The following is a 21,244-nucleotide window of genomic DNA, read 5'->3' on the forward strand; positions in this document are numbered from 1 at the left end:
ACAAACTCCAACACATCCCATTCACTCGTGCTAGAATTCAATCACCTTGCATTAATCTAAGAACGATCAACAAATTTGCATATCAGCTATTAACCCACTAAGATGACAGGACAACAGAAATGCATGTTCAAAATATTATCACAAAAATAGAATTTCCCTCATACAGTAAAATATGTTGTGCTGCATCAATCAGGCAGAAAGCATCTCCCAATTTACTATATTAACAACTAAATTTATTGTCTGATCACTGGTTGGTCAAACCAGAATCTTTTCCCCACAAAAATTAAACTGTTGTCCTGCAACCTAGAGAGTTAACTGTCAGCATTGGATAAATTCAGCATTTGATAACAAGTCTCTGTTAAATTGACACTATTTTAACACGGATGAGAGATAACAAGCTGATCTTCATTGCACGTGTGTTTGTTATCAGGCAGGTTTAATCAATGTGTCTGGAGCTGCATCTCCAGCAGGGCATGTTCTTAAAGCTGCCTTTCCTACACACTTCTCTGCTATTATTTGATCATTTTTAACTAACGTCCTATGAGTCCACTGGTCTTTGCATCACATGAGGTGACTTGGACAAGATGATAAACAGACTCACATGCTCAAGATGCTGTCTAATCATCATGAGCTCTCTTGTGTTTGTGTTAGTAGGGTTAATGTATGTTCTGCTTGCGTGTGTGATTTTGTATATGTTTCTTTTTGCAGTGTTTCAGACTCTTTCACAGTTTTCCAACGTAAGCAGTCAGTTTATTTTGCCCAGATTTGCTAACCCAAAATTTTGATTTCCCACATTAAACAACAGCATTCCTCTGTGTTCTCACCTACTGCTCTCACTCTGTTGTCCTCTCCCACTTCAACAGTCCAATAGCCGGCAGTTCTTCTTCAGCTTTGTCCTGCATTCTTCACTGTCTCTTTTTGCCATTTTCTCCAAAGGTGGCAAATGTCAAACTCCAACAATCTCCTCAGTTCTTTTCACAAGCACAGTGAAGTTGCAGCTTGTTGGAAACACAGTGCCATTCATCAATCAGTCAGGATGATGGTTTGTTCTTCTTCTGCGATGCTGTTTGTCCACACTGCTGCTGCTTGCTGGGACTCTTTGCTCAGGACTCTGCTGTCTCTTTATCTGCCATGTTATCGCTCTTGGGGCTGCATTCTTTGTCTTCAGGGAGGAGTGAGAGCTCGCTTATGAGGTTGAGGGACACATGGTGCTGTAAATAAATTAGCCAGAAACCTGGCCTGAATGTTTCCAATGATCTTAAACTATAACTTTATTCCGACTGCTGCATGTGGAAAATCGATCCAGGTCTGCTTTTCACCTGAAAGTGACAAACTAAGACATTTTCATTATTATCATCACTGCTTAACCAACACACATCTATCTCTCTGTCTTTCGTGAACTCCCCTTTCTTAAAAGCAGAAAATGAGATTGTAGTTGTTCTTGGCTGATAAACACAAAACCTTTTTCCCATGATTATTTGTCATCTACAACGTAAATTTCGTCTCTTTTTTACTATTTTTCCTTTACACTAACTGGTGACCTGCAGAATCACCGCTCTCACAATTGGAGACAATTACTTTTACACAACGTACACACACTGCGACGTCGGGCACATTCACACTCATATTTATTTATTTTTTTCCATCTGCATAAATAATCATATGGCTGATGACATGTGCCACGATGATCCATAAGTATGATCACAAGTTTATGTAATTATTTTTCAACCCAACAAAGCAAATAAACAAGAACATGATGCTGATGCTATGAACACTCTACACACGAGTCAAGATCCAGGAAAACTGCTGCGCATCTGAAAGAAGAAGCTGAACTCACGGATACGCTACATACTCGAGTTATCATAGTTCTCTTCCCCTCTCTTTGATGAGTTCTCAGCCAGCTCCTGATCTGATAATGTGTAGCTTGCTCATCAGCTCAGAAGAGACAGCAACGCAACCTCACACAGTGGTTGTGTGCTTCGCCCACAGTGGCAAAGACTTGCACCTTCATATTCACTCAGCTTCTCCATCATGTAGTTTTCAACTGCTTCATATAGGGTGCAGCATATTAGTTGTTTTCATATCTGTGCTCTATATCTCAACAATGGCTCATAATAAGACGATAGTCTTTCAAACAGGTCAAGTGCCTCTATGCACGTCATTAATTTAAATATTTACCTGTTTTACTTCATCTCATATGTCATTGTAGTGAATTTGAGCAACCTTAAGCTTAATGCAGATTACGTTTAACACTCATCCACCTCAATTAAATCTGTGGTCTGGAGCACGGCTGTTGTTGATCAGGGCCAGCTAAAAAAATAATCTAAACATGTGTGTATTGGCAGTTTTGACAGGTACTAATCATTTATCACAGGCGGGGTTACTCAGGCTTGCGCTTAGGACACCCTCTCGCATAGTGACCCCTTTCTCTACATGCATAGCATTTCTCCTTCCTTCTGTCACGTTCCCACCTAAATGCCCGCGGTCCTTCACCTCTCTTTTTTCTGCCCCTAGTCAGCCCTCTTCCAGTCTGTCCCTGGAAAATGATTCTATCTGCTAGGGAAGCGGCGACTACAGAGTTTTGTGACTTCTTTCGTGTTTCTTTAATTCCTTCCTGTGCACAGCGGGTGCAGTTAATGCATGTGAAGGACCGGTCAGAGTTATGATTAACATTTTGCTTCCTAATGAAATCAGCAATGGGTGGGTGAAAGCCGTTCATCAGAGCATAGCTCAACTGCTGCTGATGTGGGCTGGCCTCCTCTGCACGCTCTTCAAGGCTGCCGTGTTTTCTGAAAACTTCCAACATTTGAGATTCTCCCGCAACCAATTTATGCTCATGACAGTTATGAGAAAATAAATACCTCGCACTGTTGGGAGTAAATCCTTGCAAAAATGTGTTGTCTCCCTGTGAGGCAGTCTTACTTGCTCGGGAACCCATGATAACAACAACCGTGTCACAGACCATGCCTGCTCCGCAGCATTCACACAACAACACAAAATAGGACTACTCCGGACTCACACCGGACCACTCGGGACACCAACCCAGTTCTGGGACCCTAACCCCGTTCTGGGACCCTAACCCCGTTCTGGGACCCTAACCCCGTTCTGGGACACTAGCCCAGTCGCGCGATAAAGCCCAATGAAGGGACGCTCGGGACACAAACCCAGGGCGATTTCAAAACCGGACACTCACCGGACGCTTGGGTCCTTGGGCGATTTTACCAAAACCTCTCTTTCGGGACCCTAACCCAATTGTGGGACACTAACCCAATCTTTCGCAATTATAGAGTCACTCTTTCAACTTACTCGGCGTTGCTTAGCGTGTAATATCAGCCTCGGATCCCGCCGATCGTCATTCGTCGAGGAGAGAAAACACAGCTAATCCACAGGCCCGATGACAAATTCTCACGGCTTGCTGACGTCAGGGTTCTCTCCTCGGTGAATGCCGACTCCAGGGCTCCGGCGTCGAAGGACCAATTAATGATAGGTTTGTAGCTTAACCCTATTCGCTGGAACGTTGAAGGCAATGTAATTACACAGCAAGCAAGACACGAGTAGGCAAAGTTCTTTATGTTTCACGTGCACGGGAGAGAACTGGACAGGCGCCGTTCCTTCGCTTGACCCCAGTTGCTCTCGTCCGCTCCCCCGTAGCACTGCTCTTTTATTGTGGTTCCATGAATATGCATAGGGTCATTAACATATAACAGCATACCCAGGTATACATGTGAACAAAGAATACCCTGTGTGTGTGTGTGTGTGTGTGGCCATAAAATGACTTTCTAACCCTGTTGGCCTGGAAGTCCAGCAGTTCATCTAAACAAAATGCACTTAGACTAAAACAGGCATAGATACGTTTATCCTACCATAAAACAATAAGACAAGGTACGACCTATCCCATGCTCCCAGGATGTGGGTGTGAAAGCCAGAGTGCTCTGGAATGCACACAACGTGTGTCTGCAGACTACTAAGGATCAAACTTCTATTAATCTACAACTAATTATAAAACTCTAAGCATATATGAGTAGATATTTCTAAGCATAAATGACAATCAACGATACAAAACCTAACAGTTGTCTCTTCTGATATTTTGAATCTCCCTTTTACTGGATTACATAAACAATTCTGGCAACAGAAGAAAAAAATGGCCGATATGTGAAAGGAATTCTTGAAAGGATTTTCCAGCAAGGAACTTGCTGGAAAATCTACACTGAAAGAACTTCTTTGCTGGAAGACAGGAAGCATCATCATCTGAGACAGAAAAGTGGTGTGTAGGAGTTGTTCTTTGTGGATGATTAGATCATTATATTATATTTTACAGTAATATATATTATAATATTAACGTATTAATACAGGATTATTTGCCAACTGAGGATTCTTTCTTTGTTTTTGGTGTAAATATGCTACAATAGATTTTACACTGTTTATTTTTGTGATCCACTCTTCATGTTTTAGTCACTAGTTAAGCTTGGTTAAAAAAGTCAGCTGATCAATAAAAAACTCTTAAATGTAATTCAATAATTAACTTGCTTTATAATAATATGTCCACATTTTTTCACTGTTGTGCCATGAATAACATGAATGACGATATATTTGAATCTCGCTCCTTGGTGCGCAATGGCAGCTCAGGTCAGCCTAAACTCAAACCAGAATTTAAACAGCGACGTAGACTGTATCCCAATTCAGGGTCTGCAGCCTGGAGCAGAGGCTTCACTCATACGCGATTCATTTGCAGTTTGGACGCATAGGTGGGAACATCTCCTGCCCTGATAGCAGCTGGGGGAGGACTATCCTCTGCCTGTGAGCGCTTTGGCACGGGTGAGGTGCCCACAGCAGCACCCGCTGCTTGTTGAGAAGAGCGATATGCGCTTTCACATCAAAAAGTTGTCATGAATAAGTCTCCAATAACACTAGAAAAAGTCACAAGATTTGTCGCTAGTCGTTTTTTTTTAGAAAAAAAGTTGTTAAGGGGCTCTGAAAACTCGCTAAATATAGTGACAAAGTCACTAAGTTGGCAACACTGCACCTGGCGTGCGCACTCACAACAATCGCTGAGCGTAAACGGAGTCATGTGTGGACATATTTTACCTCCACAAACAGCCAAGACGCGGTTTGCGATACATGTGGCAAGACAGTGAGGTGTTGTGGCAACACCACTAACCTCGTCAAACACCTCAGAGTAAATCATATCACAGAATATGATGAGCTTATGTTGAGGCGAACTGAAGACGAGGAGAGGGACAGGTGCTGCTAGGGCGAGACAGACGTCTCTCATGGAGTCCTTTAGTGCTGCAGGCAGGCAACATGTTCAAATAGCGCACAACTTCAGTTTTTTTTTATTTCTATATGATTATTCTGCATCATTAAGCAATAAGAACAAGTAGTCTGATGTCCTGTAATCACTATGAAGCTATGTTATTATATTATTATTACAATTACATAATGCAATTCTATATTGTATTATGAAATACAATGAAACATTAAGTTTTTGTACAGAGTATCGGTTTCGGATCAGTATCGTCGATACCACCCTGGATTTTACTTGGTATCGGATCGGAAAGGAAATCAGTGGTATTGCACATCACTACTAATTGGGCGCTAACCGTGTCACTCAAATACATTAACTGTCGCAATGTTGGCAAAGAGAGGAAGTGACATAAGATTTAAGCACCGATTTGGTACCGATCGGGTTTCACCAAAACCTTCGCCATCTTATCCAGAAGGGTCATCTTTTCACCCTCACATGGAAGAAGTAATCTGATTGGCATGCGTCAGCGACCCCTGGCTTGTCCAGTTCTGCTTGTCTCTGAAGGCAACTGCATGATAGCTGTTGGAACCGCACCGGTGAGCACCTTTGACCGGAAGGATCTTAATGAGGGACTGCTCTATCTGATGGCATATTACTATACCCTCCACCTCACATATCCAAAGTGCATTTCCACGCTGCTGTCTGTCTTGCAAACTGAAATACTCAAAGACTCCATCCATGACCGAGATTCAACCCCCTCTTACAGGAAGGCGCTTGGTGAGTGGAAGTCATTCATTGAGTGAGTCTCTCAGATGACAGACTCCACCTGCCTTGTTTATCAGACTCCGTGTTAGTCAGTGAGGTTGTCTTTTTTTTCTCTAGAAAAGTTGTTCAAATGTAAAACACGTTTGTTTGTGTGGTCCTTAAATTTGTTCTTCTAAAAAGTTATGTAATATCAACACGTTCTCACTCCCAAAGCGTAACATTTTACGCTAGGTGACAATTGTTTTAAGCTGCAGCAAAATTTATTTTTGATACCAGCCATGAGTATGTTATACTGTCATTATTCCTGTTAAGAGTATCTGGAATATGCACTTCTTATATTGGCCATGTTACACAGTACCCTGCTGAAATGTAGATAATGTTAAACATGATTCTCCTGGAACAGACCTCAGTACTGTCAAAATTGAGTTACTGACCCATTGCTGTGTCAATAAAAGCGCAAAAACTAAGAGTGCTTTTGCTGTCTTAATTTAAGATGAAGTCCCTTATTTTCAGTAGCTTTTTGAAGAGATGGTGTCTTATTCTCAGGAATCTTTGCTAATTATTGTTCTCAGAGCCAAAACATAATTTTTATAGTTAGCTCAATCAAGAAAGAAACAATTCAGTTTTAAGAAAATTTGTCCTATAGTAATTTTTTTTGTTATGTGAAAAATCTCAATTAAGGTGTAGAATCTTAAAGTAAGCAAATAATTCTTGAAAACAGCTTGTTCAAGAAAGCATAATACTCATTTTAGGTACAGATTTTCTAAATATCAAAGTGTCTTTCCTTATAATAAGTCACATTTTCTTCAATTAACCATAATTGTTTTTTTGTTGGGTTTTTTTGTTGGTTTTTTTTTTTTTTGCCTGTCCCGTTTGGTTCTTTTGCCATCAGAATTGTTGTCTAAAGGCAAAGAAAGATGCCCAACGGATTTACTTTACCAAATGGACCATCCCAGCCTTGCCATATTGGTCTATTTGATTCACCTTTGCTTTTATTGTTTATTTTCATTTGCTGAACACGGGACAGACTTGAGGGAAAAGAAAAAGGAGAAAGAAAAAGGGAAAGAAAAAGAGTGGGGAAGAGGGACGGTGATAAAGGGCAAAAACCAACAAAACAAACAGACAAAAAATACATATATCAATCACCTGTTGAGAAAGAAAAAAGGGAAAACAAGTAAAGAAAAAGAGAGCAATATAATAAACAACATCAATTAAGCATAAATTTTAGACAATTTTCTCTAGTTAAAAGGCATACGGCAATTAGATTAATTTGCTAGTTTTAGGAATTCTAGTCAAGCAACTTTTGCTTACCCCATTGGCAGATTTTTTCCTCAAAACAAGAAATTTTGTCAAGATTTAAGAATATTTGGCTTGTTTCAAGTATAGCTGTTTTTGCAGTGCAGGTGGGGAAAGAATGAAAAGAGAGCCCATTTTCCAGCTTATTCCCTTCCGATCGTGCATATAACGTTACAACCGACAGCACAGCAAGTGCGAACCACTGCTGATGCTTTCGCTCCTTTAGCCCTTTGTTTGGCCTGCTAAAATGGCGCCTCCTCTTCCCATGACATCACCCAAATCCCTATTGGCTCATTGAAAATAGATCCCACCCACAAAGAACAGGCTGTCAGAGTTTTACAATTAAATTCACATTTAGAAATAATAAAATAGAAATTACTTAAAAATATATTCATTTAAATTTATTATGATTCATCCCTCTTCATTTACCCGAAAACCATTTTCACCACTTACTCAAAAGCCCTTCTCTGTGGTAGTGCGTTAGCGCAGTTACCTTGTTAACGTGTTGACGCCGTCCAGCCCCACGAACGGGGCGATCCGTGGTAACTCATTAACGGAGATTTGCCGTGTTGTGGCGTTAACGTCATTTCAGATTAACGCTGACAGCACTAGTGGGAACACAACGAATATGACTGCACATTTACTCCGACGTCATCCTAGTGCAAAGACAAGTGGAAGCAGACAAAAACAACAAGCACACATGCTACAAACTTTACCCGAGTCATTTAGACAGCCGTTAGCACATGATTCTCCTTATGAGGACCTGATATGTTTAATATGCTGCTGAGAATATATCCCAGAAGAAGCGTATAGTATAGCTTTTATTTTGGAAAGAGCCATTTCTCTGTAATAAACTCTCTTTTTCCAAAGATGAGTGATTTCTCGATCAGATAGATTTATTTTTTTATCACTTTGTTCTTTCAGCAACATTAAATTTAAAAACTGTACTTTTGAGTTAAAATATATATTTATAATTTTAATAAATGATAAATTAAAAAGGCATGAACATTTTTTTGTATCGAAAAAGTATCGAACCGTGACACCAAAGTATCGAACCGAACCGTGAATTTTGTGTATCGTTGCACCCCTAGTTCTAATGTAGCTACACAATTACTTAAGTGTCAAATCAAACAGACAATCCAGTCAGAGACATCAGCAGTTCATCAGTATGAAGAAGAACCAGTTTCCATTCAGATTATTGCTCAGGGCTGCACAGTTAGGACTGAAATGGCACGGATGTCATTTAACATAATAGATCAGGAATCTACATGATTGATTGTGCAGCCCTGCATTAGTGTAGTGGTATGTATAAGTCTCTATTGTAGCACCGTGTTGTTTGGCAGATATTACCCAAAATCTGTGGCTGTAACTGCAGCCATCACAATAGGAAACAATCATGTGCAACCATGCAGCTGCACTGCTTTTTAAAGTTGAGCTGCATGTGAGGATAGAAAGAACAGACACAGAAACCACATCCTCAAGAATGAACAATAAATGGACCTTCCCATAGAGATTAATAAAGTTCTATTCTATTCTATTCTACATCAGTGACCTGCATGTAAAAGAAAGATGTGTCTGGGAGAGAAGCCAGCACCACTGAGTCAGATCAAAAATGATCACAATCAGATTATCCCCCCTGTCCCTTAAACTTATGTCCTGTTTCTACACGGACTGATCTGCTGCTCAGTGTCCATCGCTCCCTCCTTTTAAATCCTGTTTAGCAGTTTGAATTCAGATGTGTCAGTCTGAGGGTGAACACAATCTAAATGAATCTAAACAGAACCAGGTTGAAGGCTTTTTACTAAAAATTAAAATTATTAATTGTTGTCTGAAAGTAATATTGACATGAAGGGTATATGGATTCCCAAGAGCTGGAGTGAGGAACCTTTTTTTCTTTGCCAAGGTCTTTAATCTTGAAAACTGCATGACACACTGGCAGGCAGAAAAAACAGTTCGGTGAAAATATCAATTCTGGGGATCTGGAACACGGAAAGTAGAATATCTAAACAAATGGAACCAGCTAACCTCAAACACCGGTTATTCTTTGCGTATCTCCTGTGTTTTTTCACCACTGGTTTGTAAACACGTACAGAAAGACATTACTATGACATCCACTTCAAACTGGCCTACACAATGATGCTACGATACATGATATTGAGACACACAATTCTAATCTCATATGACATTCTTAGCAAATTTACAGCAAATAGAACAAAGCACAATTACATTAAATTTTATCATTTTTATTATAAATTTTTATTTTCTTTTGTTTAGTGGTTTGGTGCTGTTTCTCAACTCAAAATGTCCTATTGTAATTGGACATTTTGAGTTAAGAAACAGCACCAAAGCCCAACAACACTTCCCTCATGGTGCTTTATATTGTAAGGTCAAGACCCTACAATAATGCACAAAAACTCCAACCCCCTAGAGCAAGCACTTTGGCGACAGTGGGAAGGAAAAACTCACTTTTAAAAGTGAGAAACCTCCGGCAGAACCAGGCTCTGGGATGGGGTGGCCATCTGCCTTGGCCAGTTGGTGATGAGGGAAGGAAGTTGGGAAAAGAAGAGCGCACGTTTGCATGCACGTTTCAGTTCAATTTTAGTGTGCACATGAGAAAGCCCTAACGATGACATTTTGGCTCCTCAGTTTGGCATGTGTTTTGAAGATTTTGACGATTGCTTCGTCAACCACTGTGTTGTTTGACTTCATTAAGAGGACTGGAGAAGGCCACCTGTCATGGAGTTCGTTGTACACCGTCAGGCTGAGCTGTTCAATGTTCTCTAAGGACATTTTGTAGTTTTTGGACAAAACTTTGTTCCAGATCTTATGGGAAAGCCTCTGTATAATGAAATCTGATGTTCCTGGATGCCATGTCGCTGTCTCATTTGCTTGGCTCATAGCGTGCATTACCAGATCTTTAGTGAAAGTTTTCACCACTTCCTTGTACTCTTCCCTGTTTTTAGAGACACAGAGTACTCTTCTTGGTAAAGCCAACAGGTGTTTGGTGAAGGTTGGGACAGTGATATTATCAAGCTGTTCCCTCAGATTAAAAATCAGATATTTTTCCTTGCAGTTGTGTGTTTTGCAAAGATCTTTGAGAATGGCCTTGTCTATCTTTTTCAGCCATTTTGGGGATAGGTCCAAATGTTGCAGCTCAATTTCAGGCCAGATTCTCTCAATCAGGCGATCGCTGATGCAGTCAGGAGTCAGGCGCTCTGTGAAGAGCTTGTATTTAGAAGAGACTTTTTCTATGGCCTGTGAAACCACCAACTGAATAACTCTGTGGACACACAACTTTTCCCCCATGTTCAGTGTTTTCGTGTTGACTCCGCTCTTCTCGGCGCTCTGATTCACCTCCTGCATTTCTGATGAGGAGGACTCTGGGGTTGCAGTGTCTTCTATCTCTGTCTTAGCCTCCGCTAATTCTTTTCTCTGCGTGTCCAGTTTGTTCTGTATTTCTTTTGTGTCCTTCACCAGTTTCTGATCTTCCAGGACTTTCTCTTTTTCTTCCTCCAGATTTTCTGTCTGTGTTTTCTGATTCCACTGAGTTTCTTTCAGAGGGGCCTCGTGTTTCTGAAGCTTTGTGAGCTCGGCAGACTGACTGTCCTTCTCCTGTTTCAGGATCAGGATTTCACTGTCCCTCTGCCTAAGCTGCTCTTTCAGACAGTTCATCTCAAGGTCAAAGATGCTGGTCTTTTCCTGATCTGAACAAGTCTGTTCCTCTTTTTCTTTTCCAGCTTGGATCTCATATTGTTCCAGCTTGGTACGCATCAGAGTAATTTGGGCCAACAGCTGATTGATTTGCTGTCTGGCTGTCTTTGACTCCTCTTTTAAAAGTTGATTTTCAGACAGAGTTTTTAGGAAGGATTTCCTAACCTGAGTAAGTTTGTCCAGAACACTTTTAGGCAGAGTGCACACCAAGTTTTCTTTCTTGCCTTTCTGAAGCTGTGCACGCTCAGCAGACAGACTGTCCTTCTCCTGTTTGAGGATCAGGATTTTGCTGTCCCTCTGCTGACGCTGCTCTTTCAGACGGTTCATCTCAAGGTCAAAGATGCTGGTCTTTTCCTGATCTGAACAAGCCTGATCCCCTTTTTCTTTAATGGTGCTGCTCATTTGCACTTTGCGTGACACTGATTCTTCAGTGAGTTTTCCAGCTTGGATCTCATATTGGTCCAGCTTGGCACGCGTCAGTGAAATTTGGGCCATCAGCTGTTTGATTTGCTGTCTGGCTGCCTTTGTATCCTCTTTTAAAAGCTGATTTTCAGACAGAGTGTTTTGAAAGGATTTCCTAACCAGAATAAGGTCATCCAGTGTACTTTTTGGCAGAGTGCACATAAATTGTGGTTTTCCTTTCTGGTTGCTCATTTTTGCCATTTAAAACAAAGCTGCGGTGTTACAATAAATCAGATATTCAGATATGACTGACGGTAGCAGAACAAAAGTTCATCTAGTGAATCGCTCGTGACTGTAGGTAAGAAACGTGCTTGTCCAGTATGCAGGTTCACCTGGCTATTTAAGGACTTGCGTTAACTGTGATGTCATGGCCTGATTCTCTTGCCTTTCATGTTTGAAACAGGCCCCGCCCACAACAACGTTCCCTATTGGCTCATTGACAATAAGTTCCGCCCATAAAGAACAGGCTGTCAGAGTTTTATAATTAAATTCACATTTAGAAATAATAAAATAGAAATTACTTAAAAATATATTCATTTAAATTTATTATGGTTCATCCCTCTTCATTTACCCGAAAACCATTTTCACTACTTACTCAAAAGCCCTTCTCTGTGGTAGAAAACCTTTATTTTCCACTCTCTCTTCACTTCCATCCGCCTTTATCACGTCTTTTTGCCCACTCCGAGATTATTGCCTGTGTCCCTGTTGCTTACTCAAAAGGTAGGAAGGAGAGTAATTCAAACCAGTGGGTCAACTGATCTATTAATGTTTTCGACACACCGTTTATTTCTAACTGCGCGATTTATTTAACAATGAAAAAATTATATCTCATTTTCTTTGTTATATATTGAAATAAGCTGAACTCTCTTGTGTTTAGAAAAGAATACAAATTTTTAAATCAACCTTAAAACCAACCACACTGATAAAAGCTATTTGCTGTTTTAATAACGTTTAATTGTCACTGTATGAGCTTATCTTGTGTTACATCCTTAAGAGAGAGACCTGCAGCTGCCTCCTTCCTTTGGCTCCTTGGGTGTCTTTATCTGAGCATCACTTTTGTCTCCACTATGACGCCCCTGGTAGCAACATTTAACTTTCAAGGCTGTTTACAATCAGACAAAAAAGTCTCAGTTTTGAGCGTAATCAGCTCTTAGTTATTCTGACCTCACCACAGCACCATCTGTTCAACACGACGTCTGTGTGCACACGTGGTGTTACAAACATTTTTATCAGCTGTTCATCAGGTGAAAAACTGAAAGAAAAAAAAAGGTTAACAAGACTAAATCCAGAATGTGCTGATGTTTTGTTAATCACTTCGATCTCATCAATGTTTTCAATGTTCTGCAAGCGTTGCCTGAGCTGCACAGACATCACTGAGACGGCCTCTCTTCACAGGGTGTCTTTCCAAACTTACTCAATCATTTTTCTTCAGGTGGCTTTTTCTACTTTCCCTTTGTCTCTTATTGCCACTCTGGATTTCTTCTGTATAATAATATTAATCCTCTAGTTCTCTGATTTTTAAGATTATTGCTTTACTCTCTTGGGTGATGCACGTGTTTCTCTAACCTAAAGAAAATGTTAAGGTGTTATCAATAAAATGACAGTTTGAATTCTGTTACGTTCTCAGTCTAGGCGTGTATGAACGCAACAAGAAGTTGGCCCACTCACGCTCCACCAAAGCAAAAACACAAACAACAATGTCTTCTAAAATGCTAAGCAGCCATTTATTAGCTTCAGCAGTGAGCAGTGCCAAAAATAACAAACAAAACTCCCTACTGGTCCCTGTGCTTTCCTACACAAAAATAAACACCAACCAAAAGACAATCCACTTACCTAACTATCTAACAAAAAACAGGAGAAAACTTAATCAACAAAAATGGCTTCTCACGCCTACTAGGCTGCTGCAGTGAAGAATATGTACAAGGTGAACAAAATACAGACTATTTACAAAACTAAAATACTAACACCAGACACACAAGTGGAACATGGTGGATACCCAGACAGACCTGCCCCCACAACAAAGACAGAGGACGCGACTTAAATACACACAGGGAAACACAGGGAGATTGCACACAGGTGGGGAACACAGCTGGGAATAATCAACAAGACGAGACAGAGGTAAAACTGAACACACTCACATGAGACGCAGACCTTCACAATAAAACAGGAAACGAGAACAAATCCTTAAACATAACATAAAACAAAACACTGACAACATTAAACCGTAACAATACAGAAAGAGCTAAATGATAAGAGTTAACAGATAAAATCTTCCTTCGATGTTTATAGAAAAATCAAAATGCAGCCAGACTTGCTGCGTTTGTTCCAGTGTGTTTCTGTGAACTCCCACTTCATATTCCAGATCACATCAGCACAATCAGGATTTAATCTCATTAATTGTCTTTTTCACCTGCTGAACAAATATGATGTCAGAAACCTGAGTTCATTGATCTCCGGATTATTTCTCTCAATAAAAAATATCAATCCGGAGATCAATGAACTCAGGTTTCTGACATCATATTTGTTCAGCAGGTGAAAAAGACAATTAATGAGATTAAATCCTGATTGTGCTGATGTGATCTGGAATATGAAGTGGGAGTTCACAGAAACACACTGGAACAAACGCAGCTCCAACTGTACAAATGTTCAACATTTATGAAATAAATGTTTTGGGTCAGTCAGTAGCAAAGAAAACAGTGTCTGTATCTGACAAAGCAATTTACACAGAACTTAGGAACAATCTAAAAAGAGAGAATGAGCTTTAGTTTGTATGAATACAACTGAACAAATGTCAGACAGTCAACATTATTCTGCAATGACACATTCTAAAGAAAAACATGGCTGAACTATTACTCCAATTTACACATGTTGGCTTATTTTGCAACGTAATGGAGAACATGCTATAAGAAACACATTTAAATGAAACATATCCCTTAAATTAATCACTGACAGATAAGTATCAAAAGAAGACATTAGGATTATTAATGCTCAAGTTTATTTATCATTTTGAAACCATTAAAGCATAAATTGTTATGATGCTGTTATGAACTGATATTGATCTAAATAACTGATGAAGAAAAGTGACATTTATCAGTACTTGCTTATTAATGTCACATCAATTTTTCATAGTCCAACTGGACTCTGATCCTCTGGAGACTCTTCTTCACTGTCACAGTCTGACCAACACCATTAGTGTATTTTCCACTGCGATGTGTTAAACACCAGAATCCACAATTTGGTGAAGCCGGTGGCTTATTTTTGTCAACTGACTCTTCAAGTAAAACTACAATCCACCAAGGATGGTCTCCCACCTCCACCTCCCAGCTGTGTTTCCCTGAGCTGAAGCCCTCAGAGCCAAAAAGAGTATGATACAATTAATGTTTCTCTCTGGATTATCAGGAAGCTGCTGCTTTGTATCTTCACATCCCACACTGGTCAGATCATCAGACAGATAGAGAGAGCAGTTTGCAGTGTTGTTCCATCATTTCTCTGCAGTTGGCTCTTTCTATTTTCCCTTTGTCTCTTTTTGTCACTTTGGATTTCTTCTGTATAATAATATTAATCCTCTAGTTCTCTGATTCTTCAGATTATTGTTCTGTTCTCTTGCGTGCTACATGTGTTTCTCTAACTTCAAGAAAATGTGTTAAGGTGTTATCAGTAAAATGACAGTTTAAATAGAAAGTTCAGGCACATCAGACTGCAGACAGGCTTTGATATATTTTATGGACAGGAGAAAAAAAACAGGAGATCAATTAACTTGTTTTTTTCATCATACTTGTTTATGAGGTGTAAAACTGGAACTCCACAGTTAACAAGACTAAATCCTGAATGTGCTGATGTTGTTTTTCACATCTGGAACATGAAGTGAGTCTGAAAGCACTGAACAAACAGCAACTCCAAGTGAAAATTTTTTTCAAGGAATATGAAGGAAAAAAATCATCTTATGTTTTTTTTTTTCTACTTAAGTCATTGTCATGTTGCCAGAGAGGGAAATCTCTCACTTTAATACAGAACAGTTTGTGTGAACTATCCCACCAAACACCTCGTCGACTTTTTTGTAAGATGGTGAAGATCTTGTAAAATATTTGTTATCTCCTTCAACATGAACAGCTGAGATTTTTCATTGCACTCATCCAGTATATCCAGTATATCCAGTGTCATCCAGTATTGCTATTAATGTCTCATTCTCCTTGTTTATATATTTAAGGGTCAAAGGTTACCTGCATGCATTTGTGTTTGACTGTGCTAACTGTGCATGTACAGTACAACGGTGATGTTCTTCTTTGTGTGTTTCTAACCTTAAAAATCACTATAATGATATTCACATATTTCAAACGAGGAAGTGCACAGTATTACATAACTAAAACTAACAAGCAGAGAAGCTGTTTTCTTCTTCTTTGGATGACAGTCAAGGAACACTTGTTTCTACTTTTTTCCTTTATTATTTTGGTTTCATTTTCTACTAAATGCTGGTATAATCAGCCTTTCTCTCTCAATTCTCTCAGCTTATTAAGTGCATATAACTATTTTTCTTTCAAGATCATATGAAGATCAATATAATAAGGATTATAATTTTGCTTTGTCACTTTTGCTTTAATCTGTATTTTAATATCAACCCTTTAGTTCTGATTCTTTCCCTCTGCCTTTAGCTGCTGCTCTGATCTACAACTTTTTCAGTTTTCTTACTAATTCTTAGTTGTTGTGAGTTGAATTGAAGATTGAGGAATAATATGAATTGCATCTGACAAATCAATTTATACAGAACTTAGGACAAAATCTAAGAAACAAAGAATGAGCTAGTTTGTATGGATACAACTGAATAAATGTCAGACAGTCAACATTATTCTGCAATGACACTTTCTAAAGGAATTATTGCTGAATTGATATATACAAGTGCACAGTTTGATTTATTTGGCAAATTAATGCAAAACATACCGTAAGAAACATATTTAATTGGAGAAAATCACTTACTTAACTTGACAGTTAGGTATTAAAACAAGACATTAGTGTTATTTATTAATCAAGTTTCTTTTTTTCATTATGAAACCAATATAACATGCACATATTAGCCAGAGATTGTTATCATCTGATTCTGATCTCAATAACTAAAAAAACTAAGCAAAGTAACATTTATCAGCATCCATTTATCTTTGTCACATCAATTTTGGACAGTTTTAATGTTCCAAAATACTTTCACAAAGAATTAATTGACTTTAAAACAGTTATATGTTTAGAAAAAAAAGAGAGAGAGAGAGAATGAATGAAAAATTAAGAAAAAAGTACAATCATGGATAAAAAGTTGCATCACCTCACATTTTAAATCAGTTTTAAACTGAATTTGAAAAAACAAAACAAAAACAAATGACACTTATCATTTAGTTTTACTCTCTGTGCTTTGAAAAGAAATTGTATTCCATTGTGTGAATGGCTTTATGCCTTTTATTTTTATTCCTGTTTTTCTCATATTAAAACAACAACAAGCAAACAAATAACAACAAAACAAATTTTAATGAAAAACATAAAGTGCAGGAATTGAGAAAAGAAAAACAAAAAGTTCACAGAGACATTGTTGCACTTTTCAAAGAAATCTCAGTTTGACAGATTTTGATATCAGAGGTTTTGGCATCTCCTGCTCCCCCAATACCAAAATATGGGAAGAGTTTCTCAGTGAAAGTGACTCTGTGAGTGTAGATGTGAGTCATGTCTTCAGGGTCATAGAAGGACACCTCCCCCCTGTCATAGTCCAGCTGGACTCTGATCCTCTGGAGACTCTTCTTCACTGTCACAGTCTTACCAGCACCATTAGTGTATTTTCCACTGTGATGCAATAAACGCCAGATTCCATTTTTTGGTGAAGCAGAACGCTCTCCCTTCCTCTCAACTGACTCTTTAATTAAACCCACACTCCAGTGAGGATGGTCTCCCACCTCCACCTCCCAGCTGTGTTTCCCTGAACTGAAACCCTCAGAGCCAAAAATATTGGAATAATAAGTGTTTCTCTCCAGATTATCAGGAAACAGCTGGTGTGTCTCTCCATTCCTCACACTGGTCAGATCATCAGACAGATAGAGAGAGGGGTATGCAGTGTTTGGGTCCAGAATGACAGGACTGAAGTGGACCTTCTCCTTCATCTTCTCCCACACTCTGAAGGACAGGTTGCCCAGGTGTTTGGCCACATCTATCAGTGCTCCTGAGACCAGCTGTGGATCTGACACTGAGCTCTGAGCTCTGCTCTGAGTGTCTTTATAACTGCTGAGGAATGGCACGTTGTGTTTCTGCAGCTCTTCTTCAACAGCAGAGATGCTGTCTGACAGAGAGGAGATCTGCTCCTCAATCATCTTCATCTCTCTGCTGATAGTCCTCCCCTTCTGCTCCTCTTCCTCCCTCAGAGCTGCCAGTCTGGACTCCTCTTCCTCTTTCAGGAACTGCTGGAGCTTGTTGAACTCTGCTCTGATCTGCCTCTCTGTGGACAACAGCTGCTTCTTCATGTGTTCACTCATTTCATTGTATGTTTCCTCCACTTGTTTGTATTTGTTCCTCTTGTCCTGCAGAGACTTTAAGTCAGATTTCAGCTGCTCCTTCAGGTCACTGACTGCTTCTTCTACAGGAACCACTTTGTGACTCTGGTGGAGAGAAAACTCACACACAGGACACACAGCTCTGTCTTCATCCTCACAGTACCAGTAAGGGACGTCTGGATGTTTATCACACACCACCTCCTCCTTCTCTTCCTCCTTTTCTTTTTCTGTCTCAGGTGAGCTCTCACTCTGCCTCTTAGCAAAGGAGTCAGCAAGTTCTTTGAGAGCAAAGATCATGGATGGTTCATCTTTTGAAGATTTTCTTTTACAAATGGGACAGTTTTTGTTTTTAGCTTGTTCCCAGAATTCCTGCAGGCAGCTTGAACAGAAGCTGTGGCCGCAGCTCAGAGACACAGGATCTCTGAAAGTCTCTGAACACACATGGCAGCTCAGATAGTTTTCAAAAAATGCGAATTTCTCCGCCATTTCGTTATTTTTCTGCTTTGTATTTTTTTAATGACTCACCAAAATATGTCCTGTTTGCCTGATAATGTCGCCAAATTGTGTTCTTCTCGAAAGAGCGCAGGTTTTAATGTAATGTCGTCACCAGTGTGGTCGACAATGAGTTTAAGTTTCGTTTATTCTTTTAGGGGTGGAGCTGATAGTAATCGACTTGTTATTTTACTATATTCCCACTAGATGGCGCCGTGTCTGTATTATAGATGTTGAATACGCTACCAGACTTCCTCTGATTGGTTGTATCCCAATCCAGGGTCTGCAGCCTTAAAGGCCGCATTTTAAGGCCGAGTACGTCACAGCGACTCGACGAAGGCTGTCCCAATTCAAAGGCTACTCGAAATGCGGCCCTCAAATGCGTCCTTCATTTCCCTGAATTTCAAGGATGTGGCGGTGTACACCTCGTGGCCCAACATATCCCAGAATGCATAGCGGCGGTGGGTGTGGATAATTTTGCCGAAGAAAAAGGGCGGAAGAGGAGCGGCCGAAGAGTAAACTTTCAAAAGTAAGTACTGAATATTGGCCGTTTATCAGTGCCCAAGTACGCGAGTACGTACTCGCGTTCTCGGTGAGTACGTACCCGCCGAGAACGCACGGGAGTACGTACCCGCCGAGAACGCACGGGAGTACGTACCCGCCGAGAACGCACGGGAGTACGTACCTGCCGAGAACGCGAGCACGGACTCGTCGGCCGTTTCTCAATTCTCAAGTACGCGAGCACGGACTCGTGATTTGTACAGTCGGAACACCTGCGTGCGTGATGATGTCACAGGTCCGGAGTTTTTACTGCCGTCCCCTCCTAATTTAACTGTGAGTAACATGTTATGAAGCTTAACTTTAATCACAGCCAAACCAGTTTACTCAGGAACAAATAAAACACTGAAATAAACCAAACATTAACATTTGGAAGTGATCTAAGAGACTTATATATCATTTTTAACCTCAGTAGTGAAACCTCTATTAATAAAATAGTGTACATGTACATACGTGTACATACCTTAATACAAACAAGCAGGTGAGATGTTAGAACGCTTTTATTTTTATTTTAGTGGACACTCAATACTATAGACAGCTGCTGGGGTTTCTTTAACCTGAGTAGTGAGAAGTCCGCGAGCGGTTTGGGGGGGGGGGGGGGTGGAAACGATGTGCCGGGAGTCCGCTGTTGAGTTTTGGACGAAATGCATTCTGGGATATTTAGCTGTCCCAAGTCTACACCGATGCATGCTCGATAAAACGGGCGGATCGAGAACACATCCGGGACTTTTTCGCGTTCTCGGCGTGATGCGTACTTCGAATTGGAACAGTACTTGGTCTCCGACTGATGACGTATCACGAGTACACGAGAACGCAAGTACGCACAAGTACGCATATTGATAAACGGCCCTAATGTCACTTATTTATGTGCAAATGTTTAATAATGAAGAACATTAAAACACTACTGTTGGCCACATGTCGGCGAATGGGGATGCACAGTACAGTAGTGCAATTGATCCTGATCGGTGATTGGTCAAAAGTCTAGAGTGAAAGAAGAGACTTGTGATTGGTTAAAAATGTGCAATGAAGAAGCCTTCTTTTATTCATTCAGTCTGTTGTCTTTTTTTTTCTTTGTCAGGTGATGTTTCCAGCTTCTTTATCCCACCTGACGCCTGGACTGCTGTCTGTGGTCTTCAGCATGATCACAATGTGTTATTTATGTATTTTGACTGGTTTAAAATGACAGGACAGTAAGCATTATCAGTGTATATTCCAATAAAAGCATCTAGTTTTTTACTCCAACATCAATGAGGATTTTCTTTTGGCTCTTTTGAACCAACAGGTTGGAAAGTCTCCTGAAATTAAGCGCAATTGAAAATCAATTCCTTTCTTTTCTTCTGTGATTATTATGTGCAAAGCCGAGCCATAAGAGGAGTCTTTTAGGTTCTCCTGATGAGACAATGTAATTGTTTTACTTTTCTACTGGTAAAATCTGAAGGATTATTCATGCCATGACACTGTCATTTACAGACAGGCAAGAAATTAAAGGCATGCCCTGAACTCTTGACCCCTACACAGAGAGACATTGTTGCACTTTGCTGCCATGTTAGGGTTCACCTGTCAAAGGTAAAAGAGTTGTAAAATCATTACAAACTTGCTAGGAGAGATTATGTTTGTCCCGTGACAAATAGACTGAGTAGTTGATTATGAAAAAGGCGTGATCATACACCATGGCTTTCACAGTCACCTGATGTCAACCAAGACTATTCTGGGGAAATTTGACACACATAACATATAGATAATAGCTCTGTTAGTGTTTACTAAACAATTCCAGGATACACTGAAGTTGTTGTGGAGGGATGTGTTGTACAAATACTTCCAAAACTTGTCTTTGCCTGCTTGTACACATTGCTTCTTTGGTTCAGGTCTGTTATGTGTTTCTACATAGTTGTGTCTACATGTCTAAGGCAGATTAAAGCCCAACTTAGGCATTCATTAAGTAAATCCACAACTCACTGTTACTGTAACACAGGACACTTTATTAATGTGGATGAAACAGGAATACAGGAAAACAGCACTGTGGGGTAGTCAATCAGTGAACTGAACTACAAAAAGTCAAAAGTGCCTATCAGGTAGGCTGGAATCATACACGTTACCATCAACAATATCATTGTGAATGTTACACATACTTAAAGAAAGTTTACAATGAGCGAGATGTACTGACAATAGCCAAACACGGGTAAATGTGTAGTAAATG

At 39.9% G+C, this 21,244-nt stretch overlaps 1 protein-coding gene and 1 long non-coding RNA gene across 2 annotated transcripts; one reads left to right on the plus strand and one right to left on the minus strand.

Moving 5' to 3' along the window:
* Positions 1 to 16,493: 16,493 nt before the first annotated feature.
* LOC134638954 (nuclear factor 7, brain-like) lies at positions 16,494 to 19,014 on the minus strand. Its single transcript, XM_063489933.1, has one exon. It carries the CDS (start codon positions 18,481 to 18,483, stop codon positions 17,035 to 17,037), a length of 1,449 nt encoding a protein of 482 aa, XP_063346003.1. The 5' UTR covers positions 18,484 to 19,014; the 3' UTR covers positions 16,494 to 17,034.
* An 11-nt stretch (positions 19,015 to 19,025) lies between these two features.
* LOC134638955 (uncharacterized) lies at positions 19,026 to 20,283 on the plus strand. The gene is made up of 2 exons (XR_010095302.1): positions 19,026 to 19,323; positions 20,126 to 20,283. It is a non-coding gene; the product is annotated as an uncharacterized LOC134638955 (long non-coding RNA).
* Positions 20,284 to 21,244: the final 961 nt, after the last annotated feature.

This window comes from Pelmatolapia mariae, linkage group LG12 (assembly GCF_036321145.2).
Source record: "Pelmatolapia mariae isolate MD_Pm_ZW linkage group LG12, Pm_UMD_F_2, whole genome shotgun sequence".
Lineage (NCBI taxonomy): Eukaryota > Metazoa > Chordata > Actinopteri > Cichliformes > Cichlidae > Pelmatolapia > Pelmatolapia mariae.